Genomic DNA, 25,531 nt, shown 5'->3' on the forward strand with positions numbered 1-25,531 from the left:
CGGGCTTGGACATGGTGGGGGGGGGGGCTCTGCCCCCTCTGCCCCCAGTCATTCTTGACAGGCAATTTGCTAGTGTATATATATAACTGTACCTCTAACAGCCTGTCTTGTGACCACTATGGTTCACTTGACAGTCCAAAACACACTTTTACAATTACATCATTCTTAGTCCTGTTATAAATTCCACACTGTGCATCCACGTTCCTGCATGCTTGCGCTCATCACCATCACCTTGAAACCAAGGTCCAATTGCACAAAAGACTACCTCAGTCCTCTTGCCCCTTCCCCCTTTCCCTACCTTACCAACTCCCCCACCTGTTTGCCCAGTCCTTTCATTCATTATCGTATTTTACTTGTCGTCGTCATCATTGTCATCATCCTCATTACACTCTTTGGAGGGCTCGCCTCTGTAAAATCTGCCAGTCCCCTCTCTTCCATATGATGTCTGCAATCTCTTTTCCATCCTCTTCTACCATCTTCCTGTACTACCAGTGCATCTCACTCTGTCCCTTTTTAATACAGTCCTGGACTGGGAGGTTTATGTGCCTGTTTATGAGCAAGTTCATGGTTTTCCACAGGATGTTCCTGAAACAGGAGATGAATTGGTTGAAGCGGGCTATCAGGCCCCTTGCTGCGTAGTCAAGTACCCATACAGAACTGCCTCTCTGGTCAGGGTTATGAAACCTGTTATCACCAGGAATGGTACGCATATTCTCTTCCACACTTTGCTAGAGTATAGGCAGTCCCAGAACTTGATTGTTTCTGTATGTCACCAGCAAAATTGTCTGGGGAAGTTAGATGGGCCTGTCTGCCCCACACTGTTTTTCCATGCCCACACAAGAAATGTCCAGTGGGCTACCTGCCAGTTCAAGTCTCTGTGCTCCTTCTGCAGGTCCTTGTAGAAGATTCGCTCCCACAATGCCTGGACACTTTCACCAGGTAGCAAGTCCACGGGCAATATAATGTCTCTTGTCTTTATCACCTCCTGCATCTTGTGGTGGAAATACTTTGGGGCTTTGTAGAAATATGGGGACTTCATAGTCCATGGGTTCACATTGGTCATCATGTACACCTACCACTGTCACAGTAGCTGCCCTGTAAAATACTTTACAGAATGAGCTGTTTTGGATTCTGTCCTTATTGCCATTTTGCAAATCTGGCTCATGTTCTTGGCCTAGAGGAATAGCAGGATGTCTGGCCTGCCTCTGCACCATTTTCCTTTGTAGAATGTGGTCCTTTACCGCTTTGCCCCATGTGGATCTCCAGAGACAACACACATGGTTCTCTGGGTTCAGTGGATGACTTGCACTGAGGGGATGAAGACTAGAGGGGGTGTAGAAGCATTAGTAGTATCACTGTCTTCATGAATGCCATGTGCCCCCCACCCATAATGAACAGGCAGCATGATTGCCATAGTCCCACTCACTATTTGACCTTGGCCTCAGTCTTTTCCCATGCCCTCTGTCCAGCCAAACTCCATCCTGAGAATCTTTACTCCCTCGTAGGGGACAGAGACTCGCAGGGCTCTGAGTTTGCCCAGTATGAGTCAAGTGCTTTTGCTCACATTTAGCTTGGCCCCTGCTGCTGCTCCATATACCTGGGTATGGTGTAAAGCTCTTTCAACTGAGCACTTGTCTGTGAATATGATATTGCATATGATATTGAGGTCATCCTGTAGGCCAGGACCTTTGTCTCCTCCCCATTGCTCCTGAGGATCTTCATGTCACTGATCCTGGGGTATTGTCTGAACCATGGTGCTAGCAATCCCATCACACAGAAAAAAAGGATTGGGGAAAGTGAGTGGGCAGTCATGCTTGATACCCAACTCCACCACAGTCAGGGCTGTCAGGACTCTGTTTACCAGTACTCTGATGCTCATGTTGATGTACAATGTCTTTATCCAGGTGATTAAAGGTTAAGGGGACTCCCATCTTTTTCAGTGTCTCCAATAGGAACTGATGGGATACCTAGTCATAAGCCTTCTTCAGGTAAAGATTCAGCATGGTGGTGTTCTGCCCTCTCTCCCATTGGTATTGTAGCATGTTTCACAGCTTCATCAGGGCTTTGTGGATCTGCCAGCCTGACACCATGCATGCCTAGTCCTTGTGGAATTAACAGACTTAAAAAGCACAGCCAAAACATTGGCCATTACTTTGTAGTCAAAATTCAGGAGCATCATAGGACCCCAGTTATTCAGTTCCCACCTCTCCCCCTTCTTGTAAAGAATGATAATGAGACCCTCCTCAATTCCTGGTCCACAATGACCCTCTGGCAGGCACTCTCTATAGACCTCTAGCGGGTCTGGGCCCACCAGGTCCCAGAAAGTAATGTAGAACTCCTTGGGCAGGATGTTTGCCCCAGGAGTCTTTCCATTCTAAAAACTGTGCCGTGTTGTGTTGATCTCTTCCAACATCCACTCCTGCACCCACTTCTGACCCTTCTCCTCTCCAAGGATCTGCATGAGCTTTTGCAGGAATTCCTGCATGACCCCTGGGTCCTCTGGGTGCACAGTGTTGAGCTCTGGGTAGAATGCCACCACCATCTCCAGCATCCCCTTACTTGACCAGTGCTCCACCCCCGCTCTGCCTGCCAGGTTGGTCATTGCTTTCTTCTTGGTTTCCTTCATCTTGCTAAAATAAGCAGACTTCTCCTCCCCCTCCTCCACCCAGGGGGCCTGGGCCAGGAAGACCTTCCTGATCCCTGTACCAGGCCCTGAACAGGGTTTTCACCTCTCACATGGTCTCCCTCACATCCCAACCCCAAGGTGCCTGCTTGTGTAGGCTCTGCAACTTGTGGTTTAGGCCAGTGTTTCTCCACCAGTATGCCATGGAACAAAAGTGTGCTGTCAGAAATGAACAGGTGCACCAAAGAATTTTGCCACAGCAATGAGCTACAAGGAGCTATGATAGGTATGAGGATGGGGAATGCTTAACAGGTATGCCACAGAAAACTTTTATTAATGTAAGTGTTCTTTGGGCTGGAAAAGGCTAGGAAACACTGGTTTAAATATTGATGTTCCTTTCTGGACTCAGATCCACTTCCTTCCAGCCTTTCCCCATGCCCTCTCCCTGATCAGTTGTGGGTCAAACTCTACCAGGAAAGGAACAAATGGGAAATCAGTGTGAAAAGCACTAGAACAACATCAATTTCTCTTGCATGGAGGACGAAGAGATCCTCTGTGTGATCTGCACAGGGTCCCAGGCTCACCCCAGTCATGCAGTGCTTTCCATCAAGGAGGCTGCTGGTCATTAGAAGGTAGAAAAAAACATTGATCTAGGCAAATCTAATGAGGGACAAGTGGTCTGTGGAAAGAATGATACAACACACGGCATATGAATCGGCATCAGGAGCCAAGCCCAATGTGAGCAAAAGCACCTACCTAGTGTTAGGTGAACTCAGGGACCTGACAGCCCATTTGTTCCTTTCCTGGTCTCAACCTCTGTTCCTTAATCTTCTCCATCATGTTTCTCAGCTGAGTGTTGGGTCAGAAGCTCCCTCTGGAGCCCTGCTCTGCACCTGGGACAAGAGAAGGCATCACCTGGGACATGGGCACATTTCCTCACAGTGTTGGGTGATGCAGGCTTGGCAGAAGGTGTGCCCCCACTCTATGGTCACTGGCTCCATCAGGAGCTTGGGGCAGATGGACAGCTGTCCTACTCCTCCATGTCTCATCCTGGAGCCTTGCAGGCTATGCTGCTGTCTTATGCTGACTTTTTTTCACCATACTTTGGCTTGGGTTGATACTGGGGAGTGGCTTCCTGAATGTATCATCCAATTTCCAGTAAACTGACCAGCTTCTTGGAATAAAGAGGAGGGGCCGAGAGGGGAAAGGGGAAAGTAAATGAAAGAATATTAACAAGTAGAGGAAAAAGAATGGGAGAGAAGGAGGGAAGTAGAATAAGAAAAGAGAGGAGAAAGGGCAGGGAAGAGAGGAGAAAGGGCAGGGAAGGCAGAATGGACAGAGCCAGGAGAGGAGAGATTAAACAATACTGGCCTGCATTCATACATAAAATAGCCATGGGTGAAAAAATGCACTCCCAGATTTCTTTCCATTGTGGTAACTAGGGCTGTGCAAAATTTCGCCGCCAGTTTTGTTTCAACACTATTTCGATCCATTTCAAGGTTGAAACAGCAAAAACAAAATGAGACAGATATTGTTGAAACAGCCTTGAAACAAAACGAGGCAAGTAAAAATGTTTTGTCGTTTCAACGCTGTTTCGACATTTCACCCATAGGCTATAATGGGGCAAGACAAAACTGCCTATAACTTTGTTATTTCTGGCTTAAGTTGAATGAAACTTGCAGGAATGGTAGCCACTTCCAAGAGCATTAAGTCTGCCAAGCTTCAAGAAGATAGGTGCAGGGGGTTCAGGGAAACTTCACTCCCAGGTTTTGAAAGCAGAACTTGTGTCATGTGTATGTGTTAAGGCACAGTGGGGTCAAAACTTCAGGCATGTTAGCCCTTGTGGAGGCCACAAAACTGCCAGCTGTTAAGGAGATCGGTGCAGGATGGTTCTGGGGCCCTGCACCCCTAGCTGCTGACAAGAAAAACTCGTGACATGGGTGCTTGTACAACTGTCTCTGTCTTGGGGTAGTTGATTTTCTGTATTGATTCTTTCCTCTCCTTAGTCTGTGGTTTTGTAGGTGTTAATCCTTGCTCATTAGCTCATTATCTAGTAGCTAGCTACTGTGTATTGAGCTGCTCCCTGAGTGAATCAAGATTGATTAAAACACAGTAGTTAGCTAGCATAACGAGTTAATGAGCAAGGATTAACACATACAAAATCACAGACTAAGGAGAGGAAAAATCAATACAGAGCCGGGAATTGCTTCTGCCCCAAGACAGAGACAGTCAGTTGCATGAGCACCCATGTCATGAGTTTTGTGTGTCAGCAGCTAGGGGTACAGGGCCCCAGAACCCCCCTGCACCAATCTCCTTGACAGCTGGCAGTCTTTGTGGTCACAGCAGGGCCTAGCAGCCAGGTCTACAGTAGTTTCTCCACCCCCATGCTCCAAGACAGACAGTTGCACAAGCACCCATGTCACGAGTTTTGCCTGTCAGCAGCCAGAGGTGCAGGGCCCCAGAACCCAGAACCCCTGCACCGATCTCCTCGACAGCTGGCAGGCTTCATGGCCTCAGCTGGGGTTAGCAGGCCGGCAGCTTTCACCCTCCTGCACTTTAACACCCTCAGTGTCACCCATGTCACGAGTTTTGCTTGTCCGCAGATTGAGGTACAGTTTCCCAAAAACCTTTGCACCTATCTCCTTGAAACTTGCCAGGCTTTGTGGCCTCTGCAGGGAGTAGCATGTAAGGAGTTTTGACCCCACTGTGGCTTAACACATACACCTGACATGAGTTTTGCTTTCAAAACTTTGGGGTGCAGTTCCCTGAACTCCTTGCACCTATTTCCGTGAAACTTGGCAAACTTCCTGCCCCCGGATGGGGCTACCATTCTGGCAAGTTTAATCCAGATTAAGACAGGAATAACAAATTTATAGGCAGTTTTGTCCTTCCCCATTATATCCTGTGTGTGAAATATTGAAACAGTTTCACCGTTTCGACCCTTTCTGCTGATCTGGCACCGTGGTCACAGCCCTGTACATACTTATGTTGGGTTATGTGTTTCCCTGTCACCTAGGCCACATCGCCATGGAGAGAGGGGTTTCCTCATTCCCCCTTGGCCCCATAGTGAGCCTCTCTCTGCCCAGTTGCATCACTCTCCTGGTTTCACTCCAGATTCACCAGCTGATGGCAGGTAGGTGCCTGTGTTTCCACATGGTATTTACTGCTGTTCTCACACTGAGGTCTGCTGCCCTGTGACACTTTGTACAGCAGAGATGTGACCATGTCACCCCCTTCTACAACTGCCCCCATGGGATCCAGGGCCACCCCAGGGCAGTCATTGAACACCCCTCCTCCCACCCCTCATGAACCCCTCCCTGCAGGCCTGTTTCTGCCCAGGTGCTGGACTTGCTTGCTGCCTCACTTCACCCTCCCTCTCCGAACCAGCCCACTGCCAGCTGCTTCCCTCCCCTTCCTGCCTTGCATCCACTGCTCTGTAGAGACCTTGCCCTTTGGCACTTACTGCCACTGGGCTGTGGGCCGTCTCACTGGCCTGGCTCACTGTCTTTGATGTACCTGTTCAGTCAGTCATTTATTCCACCCCTCTGAACAGTCTCTGTCCTCTGAAATGTAACTGTCAGCTTGTCTGGACTGAGACATCGCTTCATCTCCATGGGCAAAAGCAGGGGTGGGCAAAATACGGCCAGTGGGCTGGTTCCAGCCTGCCAGGCATTTTCATTTGGCCACCAGTGCCCACCAAGGAATTGTGCCCTGCCCAGCCCTTCCAACCATGAGGGTGAGAGCTAGCTGCCCACGTGTACACCCCCCGCAACATACCCTATTGCACCTCGCTCCCATTGCTCTTGGGCTGAAGGGCCCGGCTTGACCAGAACACAGCTTCCAGGCAGGGCTTCTGTTGCTGCTGCTGCTGTTACTGCAGCCCCCAAGGATCTGCTCTGCTTACCCAGTCTCCTGCTGGCTCCAGGCACCAGGCACCAGGTAGGGAAGCACTGAGGGGCAGGGGCAGGCTACAGCTGGGCAGGAGTGTGGAGCACGGTGCTGGGGCTGGTGGCAGCATGGAGCCCATGCCCAGGGGGGCAGCAGCATCATGGAGCTCGGCTTGGCAGCATGTGAGTTTGAGGTATGGTGGTGGGTGTGGGAACCCCTCCAGACTCCTTCCATGGCACACAACCCCATGGGTGTTTGGCAGCAGCAGCAGGCAGCGTTCAGGGCTCTGGTACCCAGCATGGCGCAGCTCCAGCCAGCACTACACATCACAGCAAGGGGCACAGCCTCCACTGGGTAGTCTGTATCACAGGCACTCCCTGCACTTGCAGCATGGGAGGGAAGCCCCAAGTGCTGGAGCTGGCTTCCCTCCCTGCCCACATGGGAAGGTGCCCAGGGTTTCTCTCCTCTGCAGTGCAGCCCTGGTGGGGAGAGCAGGGCACCTCCTGTGTCTGATGAATGAATGCGGGGAGTGCTGGCAATACAGGTGACCCAGCAAAGGCCGCGCCCCTTGTAAGTTGCCAACTCTATAGGATTGGCCAGGAGTCTACCAGAATCAGCACTGGTGATTATTGAAAGCAGTCCAGGAGATTGATACTGTGAATGGTTTGAACAGTACAATTAATTCATTAATTACTAGAGGTGTACTGATGTATCTGTCCCATATTGGATCAGCACTGATATAAGGAAAATTGACAGTATTGGCAATTGACTTTTTTTAGCTGAAGTGCTTGATAATGTCCCTAATAAATGCCCTGTGCATGCACACAGCCACAGTGCAGCACACAGGCAGCCAGAAGTGCAGCCCAGCAGCATGGAGAGCGGTCAGGTCCAGCAGGTAAGTCTGTTGTGAGGGGAGGGAATGGGGGGAATGGAGATTGAGGCCCCAGCAGTGAGGGAGGGAGTGGGGCTGGGGCTGGGCTTTTGGCAGGGGAGTTGGTCAGGGGCTGCACTTTGGGTGGGTGGAGGCAGTGCTGGGAGTGGTGAATTTTGAGGTGGCTGCAGGTCCCCCCCATCATAGCCCTCCTCCCAGCACTTCTGCTGCCTGCCCCAAGCATAGCCCAGCCCAGCCCTGCACTGGGAAGAGCCCAGCACCAGCTTGGCACCAGCCTTCAGTGACAGCCCACCCTGACCCTCATATAGATCCAGAATCATAGGCCCCCGACCCTCCTGGGGTGTGTGCAGCAGCAGGAGCCACGCTGTGCACCCCACAGACCTGCCACTCATGGCTCTGTCCTGCACTCTGCCCCTGCTGTACAGTGTCTGCTCCTGCCCCTGCCCCTGCCCCAGCCCCACTCCCTCCCTCACATCAGGGGCCTTGGTCTTTCCCTCCTGCCCCTTCCCTCCCCACCCTTTTCCCCTCAACAAACTTACCAGCTGGATGCTTCTCTCCAAGCTGTCCGGCTGCATATTGGCAATCGGATCACTGTCAGCCGATACGGCTCATTAAAAGTTGGCCATTGGTAATAGCCCAAAAAATCTCTATCAGTGCACCCCTATTAATGATATTACATCATGCTGGAAAACAAAAATCTCCTGGAATAGCTTCAGTCAGAATTGGCAACCCTAGCCCCTTTCCATGATGTGCAGCATGGCTCAGAGTTGCACCCCATTGGGCACCAGCACCCAGAGCACTCCTGCCCGTTGCTGCTGCGCCATGTGTGGAGTGTGTGTTGTGGGAGGTCCTCACACCTCCCCACACTTCCTCACTCCCCACAAACCCAACATACCCACACCCTGCCCCTACAACCCCCCACATATACACAACTCCCAACATACGCTATGCCCTCCACACACAGCCACACCTCTCACAACCCCCACCTGCCCCCCCACACCCCCACAATATAGAAGCCTAATCATTTATTTTTCAGTTATTATGCAATCACCTCTATATACACTATTCACACACAAATCATGACAAAAATATTTTTTGTAATAAAGTTAAAATAGGTGTTTGACTTTTAGTGTATGATTTGGCTTTTTTCTGATTCTAAAATGGCAACCCCCCCTCCCAAAAGGGGCATTTCTGTGGGGCAAGGGGAGGCATTTCTGGTGGAAAAGGTCAGAGGTTAGAGGTGGAACTTCCAGTCCCAAGATGATGATGGGGGGCAGGGCTACCCATGTGGCCCTCCACAGCGCCTGCAACCTCATTAAGTGGCCCTCCAACTGAAATAATTGCCTGCCCCTGGGCTAAGGTATGGCTTGAATCCCCAGCCCTGCTCCTCCCCTATGACATACCTAGGGAAAGTGGGAGGTGCATAGGTCCTCAGGCTGCTGGGGATGCAGGTTTGCCCTTGTCCACCCACTGCACTGATGCTGTTCTTGACTCTTCCTTTCTCTGGTGTCCTGCGTTGCTCCCAGCCCAGTTCAGAGTGACTGGACCAGCCCAGCCCATCATCGTCTCTGTGGGAGAAGCTGCTGTCCTCCCCTGCTGCCTCTCCCCCCATATGAACGCTGAGGACATGGAGGTGCGGTGGTTCCGGTCCTGGTTCTCTCCCTACGTGCACTTGTACCAACATAGACGGATCAGTATGCACAGCAGATGCCTGAATATCAAAGGAGGACTTGGCTCATAAAGGATGACATCACCAGCGGGAGCATCTTCCTGATAATATGCAGTGTCCGACCTTCTGACCACGGGCAGTACAAGTGCTCTTTCCAGTCTGGTAGCTCCTATGAAGAAGCTCTGTTGGACCTGCAGGTGACAGGTCAGTGCCTCTGCTGTTTGGACCCACTCAGAGTGTATTGAATGGGACTGTCGGGCTCAGGTGAAGGTGACAGGAACTCACTTGTCTTTTCTCAGCTACTAGTACCTTCATTTTAGGTGCCTTCAGTGCTGACAGAGGTGGTGTAGATAGCAGAGCCAGGTGCTGGAGTGAGGGCTGTGCTCAGCATGGGAGAATGGAGATGGGGGGATTAACAGAGTCTTATTTGCCGCAGCAGTTGCTCACCTAGGAGCTTACCTGGCAGGGGTGAAGGCTCCAGCCTTGTGAAGAGGAGACTGGAGTACCTTCATGGCCTCACTCCCTTGCACCTCTTTCTCCCCACCCCTTGCCTGAAACACTGCTGCTGCCAGGGGATGTCTTTGCATGGCGCCCAGCTCTGAGATGAAACAGCTCACGGTTGCTGCTGAGCTGTATGCTGAATGACACTAGAAAAGCCTCAATTTGGTGGGTGCTGCAAGAGGGTTAACCCTGTGGCTGCTTGGCCAGGCAGACATCCCTTCCCCCCAGCAATGGTGTCTTCTATGAGGAAGGAGGGTCAGTGGAAGAATGAGGGGACTCCTGCCCCCCTGCTGCTATTCTGGTCCCCACCTGCCTCTGTTCTGATGCCCCCCAACACCTTGGTAAAGTAACCAGGGCCAGATGACCAGGGCAGGAGCCTCAAGTTCAGACTGAGTGTTGGTATCTGTTTCCTGAGAGCAGACTGGGAGGATTTTCCTTGTGTTTCCTGTCCTTGGGGTAGCCTGTGTGCTGTCCTGGAGGGCTGAGGAGGGAGAAGGCTGGGGCAGAAAATGTCAGTTGTACAGAAGTTGTAATCGCTTTATCACTGCGGAAAAAGAAAGAAGATGTAAATTAGACAATATGAACTGAGATGAGCACAGGAGCTGTTCATTGCAATTGATGCAGAAGCAGTAACATTTCTAACCTGAACCTGGCTTGGAGAGTTTCCCTGCAGCTTCCAACCTGTTTCCAGACCCTTTTGCAAGAAGGCTGGAGCTCTCTGTGCTCTGTGCTTTGCACCACATCTCAATAACCATGTTCTAATTCAACCGCTATCAGCCATGCATTGGACAGTTTCCTCATCCCATGAATCATAACAAGGGGATTTGCGTCTCTGGCAGGAATGGCATATGATGAGAATCCATGTGTGTGATGAGCTCAGCTGACCCAAGCAATGAAGTGTGAGATCCCCTCAGTCTGGTCTGTAATCATGGCCCCAGGCTCCTCTCCCAAAGTCAGACATACCTTGTGGACAAATAGTTATGCTAGAGGCAAGAATTTGCTGGGGAGGGAAGTATCTTCCATTGAACAAACTGCCCAGTTGGAATAAAGTTAAACAAGCTGTCAAATGCAAGGCTTCCTTCATCAGGTCTGAGGAGGAAAGCAAGCATGCACAGGAAGTGTAAATCAGGTAGATTATAACGTGTCAAAAATTGTGATAGTGTTTTTAGCTCTTGGTTCTTAGAGTTACGCTAAGAACACCCTAATTTACCTGATTCCTAAATTTCCTCTTACACACTGTAGGTATTTATGGCCCCCGACTCCTGACATTTGGGGGTGGTCTTGATCTCCCAGCAATCAATTTATTTTCTTCTGCTGACTGTTTGTCAGGTATGGCTGGGAATTTCTCCTCTCTCTTTTCACAGTTCTACTCTTGGCTCTTTACTTTGCTTCTTGCATGAGATGATCTTGTCAGGCACTTACAACAACAAGTATGTTCATCGTAGAGCACAGGTCTTCAAGTGCTGACACCACATAGAGGGAAGGAGAGCAACTGCTGAGATGGATGGAGCAGGGCTCCTGTCTCAGAGCTACCCTTTCAGTTTGTGTTGCTCTCTGTGGGTTTTTCTTGTTCAACTGAGAACACTGCTGAGAACAACAGTCCTCCTTTTTTTGTCAGTTGTGAGGAAGATATGTGGGGACAGGACAAAAAAGGGTTTGTGCCTCCTCAGAGAGATGGCTGCTTTTGGGGAACGGAGCAGGCCATGGATCCTAGACTTGACACTGCTCCCAATGGGGCAGAAGTTCTGCACTGCACTGTTCTCTACCCATTTAATTCAATTGCTAGTAGAGGGATTTTCAGTCAGGTGCCAGGGCATCCTGGCATGTGCGACTGGTGCCGCCTTAGTCAAGGGGAGCACATGCCCCCCCAGCAACTGGTTCCTGCCCAGCAGGGGGTGATCCCTGCTGCTTCCAGCTGCCCTGTGATGCATAGGGGGCTCTTCCACAAGCCCCATGAAGCCCTGAGGCTGCTGCAGGAGCTGGTGAGTCCCGGGTTTTGGGTTTGTTTTTTTTTTCCTTTTTAAAGGGCCAGAGCTATGTCTGGCAGGGCAGACATGGGGGGGGGAGGCTCATGCAGAGCCCCCCATGCAGCACGGGGCAGTGGAGGGCAGTGGGGATTGCTCCCACCCCCTTCAGGCAGAAGCCGGTGAGTGGTGGCTTTTTTCAAAAAGCCAGGAACTGGGGCCGGGCGGGGCAGCCATTGGGGGCAATGGATGGATGGGGCCTGTTTGATTTGGAGATTTGGCTGATTCAGCAGCAGCCGAATCTCCAAATCAGATTCGGCTGAATCAATTCAGGACAGTGATTTGAATCACTGAATCAAATCAATGTCCCCCAAATCGGCCGAATCCGAAGTGAATACTAGCCACTACTACTGTTATGCACAGCCCTACTGCTGAATAGAGTGGAAGAATCATTTTCTGCGATTTGCAAATGAAGTTCCTGTTAATACAATCCAGGATGCTACTGGCATTTTTCTGCAACAGGAGCACACTGTTGGCTCATTCAATTCATGGTCCACCATAACTCCCAGGTCCTTCTTTGCACTATGAGTTCCTAGCCAGTCGCTCCCCAGTCTGTATTTGTGCATGCACTTATTCTGTCCCAAGTGCACAGCTTTGCACTTGTCCTTGTTGAATCTCATTTCATTGATTGTGGACCATTTCTCCAGTGTATCCTGGTCATTCTGGATCCTAGCCCTGCCTTCCAGGGTGTCCACAGTTCCACCCAACTTGGTGTCATTGCAGATTTTTAAGTGTGCACTCAGTCCCATCAGCTGAAGTATTTTGATCAACACCAGACAAACATTTGCTCCCTGCTAGACTTTGAACCACTGAAGACTACTTATTAAGCACATCGACACGTAACACTTTAATTCACATTAGCCTAAGTTAAAGCACTTTAAAGGCACATCTCTACATTTGTGCCCCTTAAAGCACATTAAAAATGGTGAATTTAAGCTATTTGAGCATTTTTATACATGCAAGCGCTGCAGTTGTATAAGCGATGAAATGCGCATCATCACACAGAAAATGGCAGCGGCACACTTTTGAACTAAAACACATCAAAGGTGTTTTAGTTCAAAAGTGCACTGCCATTATTTTCTGCATGCTGACACACATTTTACTGCTTATACAACTGCACGGGTGCAATGCAGTGCACATCAGATGGCTTGCACAGCAGTCTTGTTTAATTGAGTCTGGTCTGACACTCTGGATCTCCAGAGCATCAGGGGACAAAAAGTTATGTGTATAAATGCCCTTCATGCCTAAATTTGGCACCTGAAAATGCAGGCATCAAATTTAGGTGCAAATAGTTCAAGTGACTGAATGCACTGTGTGTGTGGACTAACTTGGGACTAACTTTAGTCCCAAGTCAGTTCACACCCAGCATTACTTTAATGTCTGTACATGTCTGCTTAAACCTGCTGAATGTGCATTAAGCTAATGCACATTAAATTTAGGCGTTCTCAAATGCACATGTAGACATGCTCACTGAGTACATTGATCCCACCAATTACATATCTACCTAACATTATTTTCATCTAGTCTGTATTTCCTTAGCTTATTAATTAGGATGTTGTAGGAGACAATGTCAAAAGCCTTGATAAAGCAAGGTATACTACGCCCACTGCTCTCACCTTATCCACAGAGCTTGTCATTTTATTATAGATAGAGATCAGATTGGTTAGGCATGACTTGCTCTTGGTGATCCCATGCTGACTGTTTCTGATCACCGTGTTCTCCTCTAGATCAGGGGTTTTCAACCGGGGGGTACACTTACCCCTGGGGGTACTTGGGATGGCCTCAGGGGGTACTCAGCAGTGAGTACTGCTGCCGTCACCAGCACTTCCACTGCTGCTGTGCTGCCAGCACTTCTGCTGCCCGCATGGCACCAGTACTCTTGCCAATCGGTCACTGGTACGCTTGCTGCTTGTCTGGCTGCTGGAGACTATGTGGGCCTGGGAGGATATTCCTCCCTGGAGAGGACCCATTAGCTGGGTTTTGACCATGGCTCCCCAAGAGGAGGCTTCCTTAGGGACAGGGGAGGAGTCCTTGGAACCGAGCCCTGGCAGTCGCTGTAGCTCAGATGCCCCCTAGGGCACAGTCCCCACCCAATCCTTGTACCCCAGGTAGACCTTGGGCAGATGCCCACACTAGGGCCCCAGGGTTCTGTTACACATGTGGGAAATATGGGCACATGGCCCAGGAGTGTACACAGCCAGATAACCCAGAGTTGGTATTCCAATGACTAAAGCACGATGGGAGGTGGGAAATGGGGAAGGGGCAGAGCAAGGGAGTTGGCTCTGCCCCAGAACCTGCCAGACTCCCAAGCATTACCCTCTGAGTGCCCTACCAAAGGGATTAGTGGGTTCCTGAGTGAAAGTCCACATGGCCCTGAATGGTCGCACATGCCAAGCTATTCTAGACAGTGGGTTCCAGGTTACCATACTATTTAAATCCTTTTATGATGAGCATTTGAAGCACTTACCTCTGCTTCCCCTTACGGGGCTGGGACCCTGTGGCTTGGGCCAGGAGCAGTATCCCTACAGGGGTTACATGAATATAAGAATAAAATTCCATGCTCCAATAGCTGGAGTGGAGTGGAGAAAGAAGTATTGACCATTGCTCTAGTGTGCCCTGACCTGGGGTGGATGAAGGGGGCCTCCATCATTGTAGGGACAAACTCCAGCCTCCTCCAGGTTCTTGCTCAGTATCACAAGCAGCAAGCTGGCCCAGATTACCAACAGCTGCTAAAGATGCATGCTTTGTGCTCAGAGGCTTATGACTGGTGGAAACACGGAGGAAAGTGGGTTCTGGATGCATTACTTTTCTCTGGGATGGAACCTCAGCAGGGCCCTATGCAGATCCAGTGGGCATTGCCCACTGTGTGTAGATGGGTGGAAGGGGGGGAAAGGAGCAAACTGGTGGTATTGGAGACTCCCACAAGAAAGGGGAACCCCTGGGCATTGAAGGTCCTGGAATGGGTAACTGAGACACAAGGAGTTGATCAAAAAGTGATGACTGTGATAGTGGTCAACCTGACTATGGGATATATTGTAGTCCACCCAGGACAAAAGGTGGCTGACATGGGGGAAGCTGAAGTGGTGACCCACGAGCTGGGAGGCAGCCCCCCTCCTGTTGACCCTCAATGTTTTTGTGGAAGGAAGACCTCAGGGAGAAGCTCAAGGCTGGATCCTGTGTCTTCCCTATGCCTGACTGGGATGTGAGAGGGGCAAAGCGGGTGGAGCACCACATCCACCTCAGTGATCCCTGACCCTTCTAAGAAAAGTCCCCCTTGTAGAGAAGGAGGTGACGCGCCATCTACAAGAACTCATGGACCAGCAAATCATCACAGAGTCTAAGAGCCCTTATGCCTCTCCCATCAACAGAACAATGGCCAGCTCTGTATGTGCATTGACTACTGTGCATTGAACGCTTGTACCATCACTGACCAGTTCACCATCCCATGAGTACAGGAGGCTTTGGACTATTTAGTAGAGAGCAAGTGGTTTTTGGTACTCGACCTCCACAGTGGCTACTACCAAATGCCTCTGTCAGAGAAGGACAAGGAAAAAGGTGCTTTTGTCTCCCCCCTTGGGTTTTATCAGTTTAAGCGGATGCCCTGAGGCATATCTGGGGCTACCACCAGCTTCCAACGACTAATGGAGGAGGTAGTTGGGGATATGCACATGACTCAAGTATTAGTTTAGTTAGATAATATTATTGTCTTTGGTAGGACAATAAAAAAATGCTTACTTGGCAGGGGAAATGCCATGACCACTAAGGTGGTTTTCCTAGTTGCAGGGGAAAACCACTTCCTTGGCAGGGGATAGTACCTTGACTAAGGTAAGGCATAGTCTCCCACTTCCTCTTCCAGTAGGAAGATCTTGGCTGTATGCCCATTTTATGTTACCGGGAGGCTCCTCCCTAGGTTGCTCCTAGGGAGGAGGTCAAGCAAAATTCGGGGGCATCTGAACCCCAAGCCTCCGGACTTGGGCCTGCATGTAGGCAGCCTGCCAAAGGGTTTGGAAGCATCCAAGACCCAGGTGGGGTGGGGGGTGGGGAAGGGGGGATGTTTGCTGGTAGTAGGGCCACATAGGGTTCTTGAATGACTCATGGATTTGGAATAGATTTGGCTTACCTAATGCAGAGAGGATTTATTTAAGGCACTAGCCTGCTTTTGTTATGGTTTGCTACCAATGGACCACTTTGTGATTATCAGGGAAGGAAAGAAGTCACAGAGTGACAGAGAGGCATGTTAAGAAACCCTGCCAGGGGGTGGGGACGTGGGACATAGAGGGGCTAGTGTCCATGACCCAAAGGGAGAGAGCGAGAAGGGCTGGAGCCCAGCAGCTGCAGTACAGTGTGTTGGACCTAGCCCAAGAGTGGGCCAGCTGGAGGAAAGGAGCCAAGGCTGGGAAGGCTAAAACCCTGACAAGGGTGTGCAGGCCTGAGAAGGCCTGAAATAACTGGTCACACCTGCAAGGTATGGAAATGGCTGTAGGGGTGGCCAGAGACCACAAACACACTTCTTAAGGCACCTGGTGTCAGGAGACACTGAGAGAGCATGATAGACTGAACAAGGGGTTCCCTCTACCCAGGCCTTGGGCAGCCTCCCATTTTTTTTTCTTTTTCAAACAATATGAAAGGCATGGCAGGTCAGGGAGAGGGAAGGACTCAAGGAACCAGAGGAGGCAGGACTGTGGTGGTCATCAGAGGGTGCTACTCGACCCCACCGTGCCACAAGGAGGTGTGATTAGGGAACCAGCCCTGGCTGCTGACCATGGTGGGGGCAGCACAAAGACGGTAGCAACCGTGGTACTGGACTGACCACAAAAGCACTGTGATGCAGTACAGCAAATAACCTTCCATTAGACACTGCTGCCACCCAAACTGCTGGGGTGTGTGCTTGTATAGACCTGTGTACAGAAGGGCATAGTCACGCTGGAGCAGCTACAGGAGGGTCTGGAGTGCCAGGTTGAGCATGGATCTGGTTTCTCTATGGTGGGAGGAGGTGAAGGGCTGAGGGGACCTGGCTGGGACTGAGAAGGCAGATGCAGGACTTGTGGTGCTACAAACTGGGTGTATATCACCCAGTGCTCCCACCCTGTCCAGAACACACGAAACCTTTGCCTTAGAGTATGTGCGTGGGCAACTGGTGCCTCCTGAGTTTTGGAGGGGCACCCACAGAAGCCAGTGGTGGGGACGGAGCTAGCGAGCACCCACAGACATGTTGGCAGTGTCGGTGGTAGAGACAGCCCTGTCACGGGGGGCACATGTCCCCCCATCCCTCCCTACGCATCACCTATGAGCATGTGTCGTGGTGCAGTGTGCTGCTCAGATAGACGCTGGTGTGACAGACTATATGTCACCCAGCTGGAGCTAATGCCAGTTCTTTCTGCTCTTCTCTAGCTATGGGCTCTGGCCCCCACATCTCTGCTGATGGCTACCAGGATGGAGGGATACAGGTTGGGTGTCGATCAGCTGGATGGTACCCAGAGCCCAAGGCTCACTGGAGAGATCGCCGTGGGCAGCTTTTACCAACAACCTTTGAGGAAATCTCCACGGATACCGACGGACTGTTTCACACAGAGATTTCTATTATTATCATGGAAGAGTCTAACCAGAAAGTGACCTGTTTTGTCAGAAACCCACTCCTCAACCAGGAGAAAACAGCAACAGTTGATATTGCAGGTCAGTGCCTTGCACGCTGCAAGCAGGACATGGAAGTGGGGAGGGGTTGTCACTGCTGGGCTCACGTGTCTGACATCTACTGAGCCCTTTCCCCGGGCAGCACAAGACCCCATCTGGTCTGCTCTCAGCAGGGCTTACGGTAACACAGGAGTTTGCAGTAACACCGACATCAGGACTCAGGTCAAGCTCCTTGTGGCTGAGCCAAGAGCTGGGCCTGGGTGAGCACAGGCTGGGGTCAAGCAGTAACTCTTGCTCAGTGTTTGCAGAAATGACTGAGGACTGGGGGTGCCTCACCTTTGGGTGCCCACCTGAGACACCTGATAGATCCTGGCATTCAAAGACAGGTGCTCAGCACATCACTACTCTGTGACTTTCTCAGGCTGAGTGTCCAGAGTCACTAGCCAGTAAAGTTGTTGTATGGGACTGCACACAGACTGGACTGTCCACAGCCACCTCCACCCTCCCCTGCTGCATGTGTGCGCTCTGACATATAGTTTCACAGTGCAAACAGGGTCTCTTAGGTGCACAAGGATATCAGGGGTGAAGTTCCTTGGGTGTACATTAACATTTTGGTCACTCGTGCAAGGGCCCCGTAATTCTCAGTTTCTAGTTAGAGGGTGTTGCCCTTCTGCTCAGGTTCAGACCAATCACCATGTTTGAGGTCAGGAAAGAATTTCCCCCTGTGATATCATTGCTACAAAGCAGGGTGGGGAGGGGTTGCCTTCCTCTGTAGTCAGTGGGAGAGCAGGAGGTAGAGGGCAGGGTCTTTTTCCTTGGATCTCTTAAGTGCTTGTAACAAACTTACAGTGGCAGGACACTGACAGTGCCTTGTCCCCTACTTGTCTTGTGCCAGGTTAGAGTGTTCTTGGTGTCCTTGGGCTATGCGCCTTTTACCCCTGTGTAGACAAAACAGGGGCCCTAAATTGAAGTGGTGGGTTTGAAAAAAACACCGCTTCAATCTAGGGCTGATTAAACCCCCCTGTCGTGCACACACCCTGCTGACTTGCCTGCCTCTGCAGCAGGGAGGGGAGAGTGAGCTGCTGGGGAGCGGAGCGGTGCCTGGGCTGTGGGGAGGTAGAGAGGGGTTGGTGCTTCCCTCTGTGGCAGAAACGCCCCCTGCACCAGGCAGTACCTGCCCGCAGTCACCCAGCTTAGGCAGCCCCGGGGGTACTGCAGCCACAGAGGGAAGCACCAGGCCCCCGCGCAGCTCAGGCAGGCAGGCTCTGGGAGGAGAGGGGGAGATCAGGCTTGCCACTTTTCTTGGGCAAAGCTGCTTTCCTGGGCTGCTGCCAGGCTTCCTGCAGGGCTTCCTGCAGAGCCCCTGAGCTGCTCAGAGCCCGGTGCTTCATTGTGCAGCTGTAGGGGCAGCAAACCAAAAAGCCTTGAAGGAGTTTTAGTTTGCTGTGCCCCAAGTCATTTAAGGCCCTCCCCAGTGCATTGGCCCCAGGCTAGGAGAGAGGAGACTCCTGGGCTCTGAGTAACCTGACTCACTCTGTGGAGGTACAAAGCACTGGATGGAGAGAAGAAACACAAACCCAGATGGTAAGGGCTGCAGTTTGGGGCTCCACATCAGGCCTGTGTTGTGAAAGCTTCACCCCAAAGCAGGGCTCCCAGAGTTGCCCCCTCTCCCATGACAACAGGACAGTGATTCCCCAGGTGTGATATGGTGTGAGGGGACCGTGCTGTTTCTGGGTCTGCAGCTACATGTGCAGACCCTGCGCAGCAATCCCAGCATGATGCTTTGCAGCACCATGCAGACATGCCCTGACATACTTCCCTGCTCCTTGGGATACATCCCCATGACCTTGCCCCTGGGCCTGAACTGGCTGCGCTGCCCATGCTATTGCTCTGCTCTTGGTCTGTGTCTGGTACCTTGCCATGCTCTCCTGGCAGGTCTCTGGTTAGGGCCTGACTGATCTTAGGCCTACTTTAAACATTAGATTTGCTCTTGGTTCATTGGTAGCTCCTGGAGGGAGAGAGCAGCAGCAGGATTCCCCTGAGCCCTCAGCTGAACATCATCTACAGAGCACTAGGGACAAACTCCTGGGACAAATAAGGAGCAGCCTGGCTCCCAGGCTGGCATTTGCTGTGTGCCTGCATCTGTGCAGGGGAGTGTGTTTGTGGGCTCCATGACTGGCACTCAAACACCTCAGTACCTGACTGCGCCATGCCAGCCTGCACTGCCTGGCGTGGCGGGGTCACACTGTGATTCAGGACACCCTCGCACTGACATGGAGCTCAGCTTTCAGCCTGTGATTGAAGGATCAGTGCTTGTCTTTGGTGACCTGCTGGAGGAGGCAGCCACTTCCCAGGAGGATCCCGTCATGCCCTGAGGAAGGGGGGGTCGTTATCTCTTCTTGCAGGCTGAGAGAGGTTCCTGCACCCAGGACACATGCCTCTGGGTCTGATTTATTCCTGGATTTACCACTCTGTTGCCTCAGGGCAGGGGGCAGGGCAGTGGTTGCATTAGCTGGGCTGGAGCTTGGGCTTCCAGTATGATGAACAGAAAGCACGGAGGAGTGCTGTCAGGAGGGCCCCAGGGAAAGCCACTGCTGCCCCCAGCTTCGTGCATTTAATCACTCAGGGCTGCCAAATGAATGACACTTTCTCTTGCAGATCACTTTTTCACACGGGTCTCCCCCACAGTGGTGGCACTGGCTGTGATCCTGGGGATCCTGGTGTCTGTCATTGTCGTGGGCGGTTTCTGCCTCTGGCGGCTGCTCTGTGCAAAAGGTAATGTAAGAGGTAATGTGGGGAGAGTGTGGGGGGAGGAGAGCTCCTCCGAGATGGGACAGGACAGGATGGACCTGACAGGAGCGCTAAGCACTGGGGCATGGACTGAAGCTGCGGGAGAAGTTTCTGAGCAGAGCAGACCCCACATCCGAGCCAGGAAAGGGACCCCGTGGATTCAGGCCCTGGAGCTCAGTGAAGAGCCCAGACCAAACACGCAGTGCGCTGTCCCGCCGGGATCAGTGCTGTCAGCTGGACGCACGGATGAGGAGGGAGGAGCTCTGTGCCGGGAGTCTGTTCATGTTTGTCCTGTTGCCTGCAGGCGGAGCAGAAGGGAAAGGGTCTGGGAGGAAGGGAGGTGCTTCGGGCCAAATCCTGTCCTCTCGGGCTAGTAAGAGCTGTGGATGTGCAAAGCGGTGCTGAGGGGAGCCAGCCGTTCCCTTTTCAGTACTAGGGCTGCTCAGCCTGGGATCCTTTCACAGGAACAAACTGTACTGCACATTGATGTGTTAATGTGTCTTGTGTCCTGTGAATGCTCCCTGCTGGTTTGCTCCCTGGTCTCCCAGGGTGGCAGTCAGCCAGCAGCTGCCGGTGGCTGCAGTGTGATCTGGTGTCTACAGTTGTTGTAACACAGAAATCGCACTCAGAACCTGCAGGTCTGTTCTCAGACACAGCAGATACTTGGGCCCAGCTGCTCTGGTCCAGCTGTGCTCAGCAGTGACCGTCATGTTGACTCCATGTCCTGCTGGACATGTATCTCAGGGCAGGCACTCCAAGGGACCAGCTCCAAGTGGAACCACAGGCCTAGCCTCCTTCACTAAGCCCAAGCTGACATGAACATGTGCTGGACAAAGGCTTCTCTACCACATGCCTTCACAGACACATCTCCTGAACCCTGGTCCCAGTGGCAGGTTCTCCCCATTGTCTTTGCAACTAATGGCAGGGACTATCTACAAGACAAGGAGTTGGCCTAGTGTGGAGCTCACCCTGTATCAAGACAAGATCAGTGCTTCACTCAGCTGACCCACTTCATCTTCCTGAGCCCCATTCCAGGAGCCAGGGGAAGCTGGGTCAGCTCAGGGCATGGGCAGAACTAGGAGAAAAAGTAGAAAGATAAAGGGACACAGGTAGCCACAGAATGGACATTTAGCCAAAAGGGCCCACAAGAACACCCACCCCTGCCCCCTCCTCCCCTGCACTGCCACAAAGACCTGTGACCACAGGGACAGCTTACATCAAGGAAAAAAAAACACCAAAGTGTAAAACCTGGAGCCTGTCCTAGAGCAGGAAAGACAAGGGTCCCCAGCAACACCTTGGGCACCTGCAGGGGCAAGGATTTGTTGGGTAAAAGATGCCTGATGATCCCAGTAAATGGACCCAACCACCTCACTGTCCTGGCCAACCTGACCTAGGAGATAATTTATTTCTTGCTTCAGTACTGCCAGTGGAACCAGCTCTCCTGAACCAATCTCCCTCTGCCTCATTATGACATTCAGTTACCCCCGGCTACAAAGTCAGGAGTCACAGGGGACTAGACAATGTGAGGTCCTTTGGAAGAGACTTTTAGAGCAGGTCCTAGAGGGGATAGGAAATAATGGGACAGTCTGAACCATGCAATGAAGCAGGTCACTCCCAGCCAGCAGGGACATGGTGTGCAGGGAGGCTAATGCCAGCCTGCCTGTGTCAGCTCATCTCCTCATGTCCATCATTACAGCCCAACCCTGCTCATGGTAGGAACCTAACTATAAATTGGACAGGGTGAAATCTCACCTCTACCCTTTCTCTCCCAAGGAGCCCTGCAGTCTGAACTGGAGAGGGAGAAAAGTGAGTACTGGGGCCACATGGGATGTGCTAAACAGTTTCTGTGATCGTTTCTAGCAAAAAAAAAAGATGATTGGAGAGAGAGGTTGCAGCTGGAGCAGACAAGAGCTCTGACTTGAGTTGAAGGGAGGCCCTGACCCCATGTGACATCCGTCACAGGACAGGGAGCCCCTCACTCACCCCAGGGACACAGCTGCACCTGCCAGTCCCAGAGGAAGTTCTGCTGAACTCTTGTCCAGACACAGAAGAAAGGTGCTTTCCTCAGCCCCAGCAGCTCAGCCGAGCCAGCTCAGCTCTGTGCAGGGCCATGCAGGAGAGAAAGCCAAGATCATTTTCATGATTCTAGCAGGTCAGGTGAGACGGCCTGCTTTGATCCCTGCTCAGGGCTATCTCCGCCCTCATTGCAGACTCCAGCAAGTACACCGAAGGGCTGCTCCTGCTGACACAGAGCAGCTCTGATGTGGAAGGGCCAGTTTCTTTATCAGCACTGGCTATTACAGAAGGGCTCCCTGAGCCCTCACCCTGCCTGGTCCACATCATTGCAGGAAACTGGGAGACCAGACCAGTACTTAGCAGGATCCCTCCTCAAATAGTATTCCCTGGGCTATGGCCCTTGCATGACCTGCAGTGGAGCAAGGGAAAGACTTTACCCAGAATACACAACCAACACAACTCTGCCTGTCTAGACCCCAGGTACTAGTCTCACAGCCCTTATCAGTGCAGGATTGGGTCTACAGATCTAAGACAAGGTATTGTGGTTATTAAAGATACCTTAGGGGTTCCCTTTCTTCCAGGTGTCACTTCAGGGCAGAGTTAAGGGGTTTTAGGTGCCTCATCTGCTTTTCCAGGATGTAACCAAGAAACTACTATGAAACTATGAAACCTGTTGCAGCTTCTTTTCAGTTTGCCCTAAGCTTTCCTGGGAATGTAATTCTGGGACTCGGGCTGATTTCCTCACCCTTGGAATGTGCTGCCCCCATAAGTTACTGAAAACTCCTTCCATCCCATATGTCAGGGCAAACGATTTGGGTACCCAGCTGGCCTGTTGACAAGGGGAGCAATGAGGAAGAGACCCTGTCAGTATAGATAGTAGACGGAAAGTCTTTGCTTGGCACTCTTCCTCACTGACATCCAATATTCATCTGTGTAACACGTCTCTCCTGCTGTTTGTTTCAGAGAGGCACCTCATAGAAAAAGGTAAATTTCCTTCATTAATTTCCCACAGGAGGGAAGGGAGAAGTCTCATGTTTTGCAGCGGATGTCCAGCAGCTCTTTGAGGCTCTCCTTGGAGCAGAAGCTGTGTGTGCTTTGTGCTGTCTGCTGACGAACTCCCCAAGAAACCTCATCCATCCAGCACCTGCTGCCTTATGCTCTGTCCCACCCCTCTGCAGTGCTGCATGGGAGCTCCCAGGCACAGTGCTTGTCTCCACGTGCCATGGTCTACGAGGGAAGCATGACTGTGGGGGGCTGGAGACAAGGGGCTGGATTAGCTGTGGCAAGAGTGAAGTAGGGTAGTGCTGGATGAGAAACTGGGCTGTCAGGATTTAGAAGAGGCCAGGTCACACTGTGGGGCTGAGTGAGGGGCAGAGGGTGCTGCTCCATGCAGTGAGAGAGAAAGGATGAGAGGGGAAATGAGAAGTTTTCTTTGCCCTCCCTTAGCTGTGACCTGAGCAGGAGATAGCCTAGAGCAAAGGGCAGAGAGACAGCCAGGCTGGGGTTGTGGGGGAGGAGGCAGTTGAGGGGCAGGAGGTGGATCCTAAAGTTGTCAGCACCAGGTGCCAGCTGAAGAGGATGTGAAGTGCTGATTGGTGTGGAGGAGAAAGGGCAAAGGAGGGCAGAGCTGTGGAGAAACCCCCACAGAAGATAGGAGAAGGGAAGAAGAGGCAGCTGCCCTGGAAGAGATGGCCAGGGATGAGAAGTCATCTGGCTGGAGGTGAGACTGGAAGGAAGGGAGCCTTTTCAGGTAGCCAGGAAGCCCTGCCCTGTGCCCAGGCTTTCTGTGCAGAGCCTGGGTGAAGAGAATATACCAGGGCAGCTGGGAGAGCAGAGCCGGTTCCTGCCCACACAGCAAATGGTCCATGGGCTGGACTGAATGGTGATTCCTTGGGCACCACGCTCCTGCTCAGATATTGGGTGGTGGAGCTGTACTCTGCCTGTCTATCAAGCTCATCCTTGCTTAATTATTTATAGACAACCCCAGTTTTTCACAGATTTTATGAACCAGTGTTCTTTGCCCTATGTCCCCCTGACTCGGGAGACAACCTCTTCCTGAGCATGTGATTAATCCTAACTGCATACGTAAGACCCACCATCTGAGCAGCAAAAAGTTCTTCCAGTACCATGGGGGTCACCAGCCCACCTCAGCAAGTCTCTCTTTTCTATAGCTTAACCTTCAGTTCCCCCCTGCCACAGTGGCAGGAGTTAGAGGGGACCTGACAGTGAGATGGCTCCTTTGGGAAATACCTTGGTCCAATAGGGGATAGGAAAGAGGGGCAGTTTGAACCATGCCTTGGAGCAGGTCAGTGCCAGACAGCATGGATGTGGTGTGCAGAGTAGCTACTGCAAACCTGTCTGTGTCAACCTATTTCCTCATGTACTTCATGGACAGAACCTCAGTAGAAACTGGACAAGGTGAAATCTCATCATCTCTTATCCTTCTCTCCCCCAGGAACTTTGCAATCGAAGACAGAAAGTGGGAAAGGTGAGTGCCTGAGGCCAGTTATATACAACCAGGAAGATGATTCCCAGGGACACGACAGGGTGACATCTCACCTCTCTTGTCCTTCTCTCCCTAGCAGCCCTGCAGTGTGAACTGGAGATTGAGAAAGGTGAGTGCTGGAGACATGTGGGATGTGCTAAACAGTTTCTGTGATGGTCTAGGAAAACAAATGACTGGAGATAGGTTGTAGGTGAAGCAGATAAGAGCTCTGACCTGAGGTGAAGGGAGGCTGTGACCCCATGTAACATCCGTCACAGGACAGGGAGCCCCTCACTCGCCCCAGGGACACGGCTGCACCTGCCAGTCCCAGGGGAGGTCTGCTGAACTCTTGTCCAGACACAGAAGAAAGGTGCTTTCCTCAGTCCAGCTAGCTCAGTCCAGCCAGCTCAGCTGTGTACATGGCCATGCGAGGGACAGAGTCAAGAGTGTTCACTTGATTGGAGCAGGTCAGGTGACAGCCTGGTTTGATCCCTGCTCAGCACCGTCTCCATTCCCATTGCAGACCCCAGCAGTGTGCAGAAGGGCACAGACCAGCTCTGATGGGGAAGGGCCAGTGTCTCTATCAGCACTGTGACTATTACCAAAGGGGTCCCTGAGCCATCAGCCCTGAGCAGCCCTTGCTGTGCTTGGTCCACATCATTTCAGGTGACTGGGGCACCTGACCAGTACTTAGCAGGATCTCTCCTCACATAGGATCTCCTGGGCTCTGGCTCTTCATTGACCTGCAGTGGGGTGAGGGGCAAGACTTTACACCCAAACACACAGCAAACCCTAACTTTGTCCTCTCAAGACTCCAGGTATTAGTCACTCAGCCCCGATCGGTTCAGGACTGGAACTGGAGCAGGCGGGGATGGAGCCCCAGGCCCCACCCCCCATCTGGGCCTGCTCCCTCCTTCCCTCCTGCTGCTTGGGGTCTGGGCCCGTTCCCTCCCTTCTCGCCGCAGAAGCAGGGGGAGGGCAGTAGTGGACCCAGGCCTGATGCAGGGGAGCA

The 25,531-nt window shown here is 51.8% G+C and overlaps 1 protein-coding gene and 1 pseudogene across 1 annotated transcript in view; both read left to right on the forward strand.

The window, feature by feature from the left end:
• LOC102379495 (butyrophilin subfamily 3 member A2-like) overlaps positions 1-25,531 on the forward strand; it is a 40,947-nt gene that overhangs the window by 2,003 nt on the left and 13,413 nt on the right. Inside the window, 9 exon segments of the mRNA XM_025194254.1 lie at positions 5,640-5,756; positions 8,930-9,088; positions 9,091-9,276; positions 16,989-17,270; positions 19,887-20,003; positions 21,792-21,824; positions 22,998-23,018; positions 24,490-24,522; positions 24,617-24,649. Of these exon segments, the coding sequence (XP_025050039.1) occupies positions 5,651-5,756; positions 8,930-9,088; positions 9,091-9,276; positions 16,989-17,270; positions 19,887-20,003; positions 21,792-21,824; positions 22,998-23,018; positions 24,490-24,522; positions 24,617-24,649 (970 nt within the window). The 5' untranslated portion in view covers positions 5,640-5,650.
• LOC112548445 lies at positions 15,325-15,517 on the forward strand (annotated as a pseudogene).

This window comes from Alligator sinensis, unplaced genomic scaffold (assembly GCF_000455745.1).
Source record: "Alligator sinensis unplaced genomic scaffold, ASM45574v1 scaffold831_1, whole genome shotgun sequence".
Classification (NCBI taxonomy): Eukaryota; Metazoa; Chordata; order Crocodylia; family Alligatoridae; genus Alligator; species Alligator sinensis.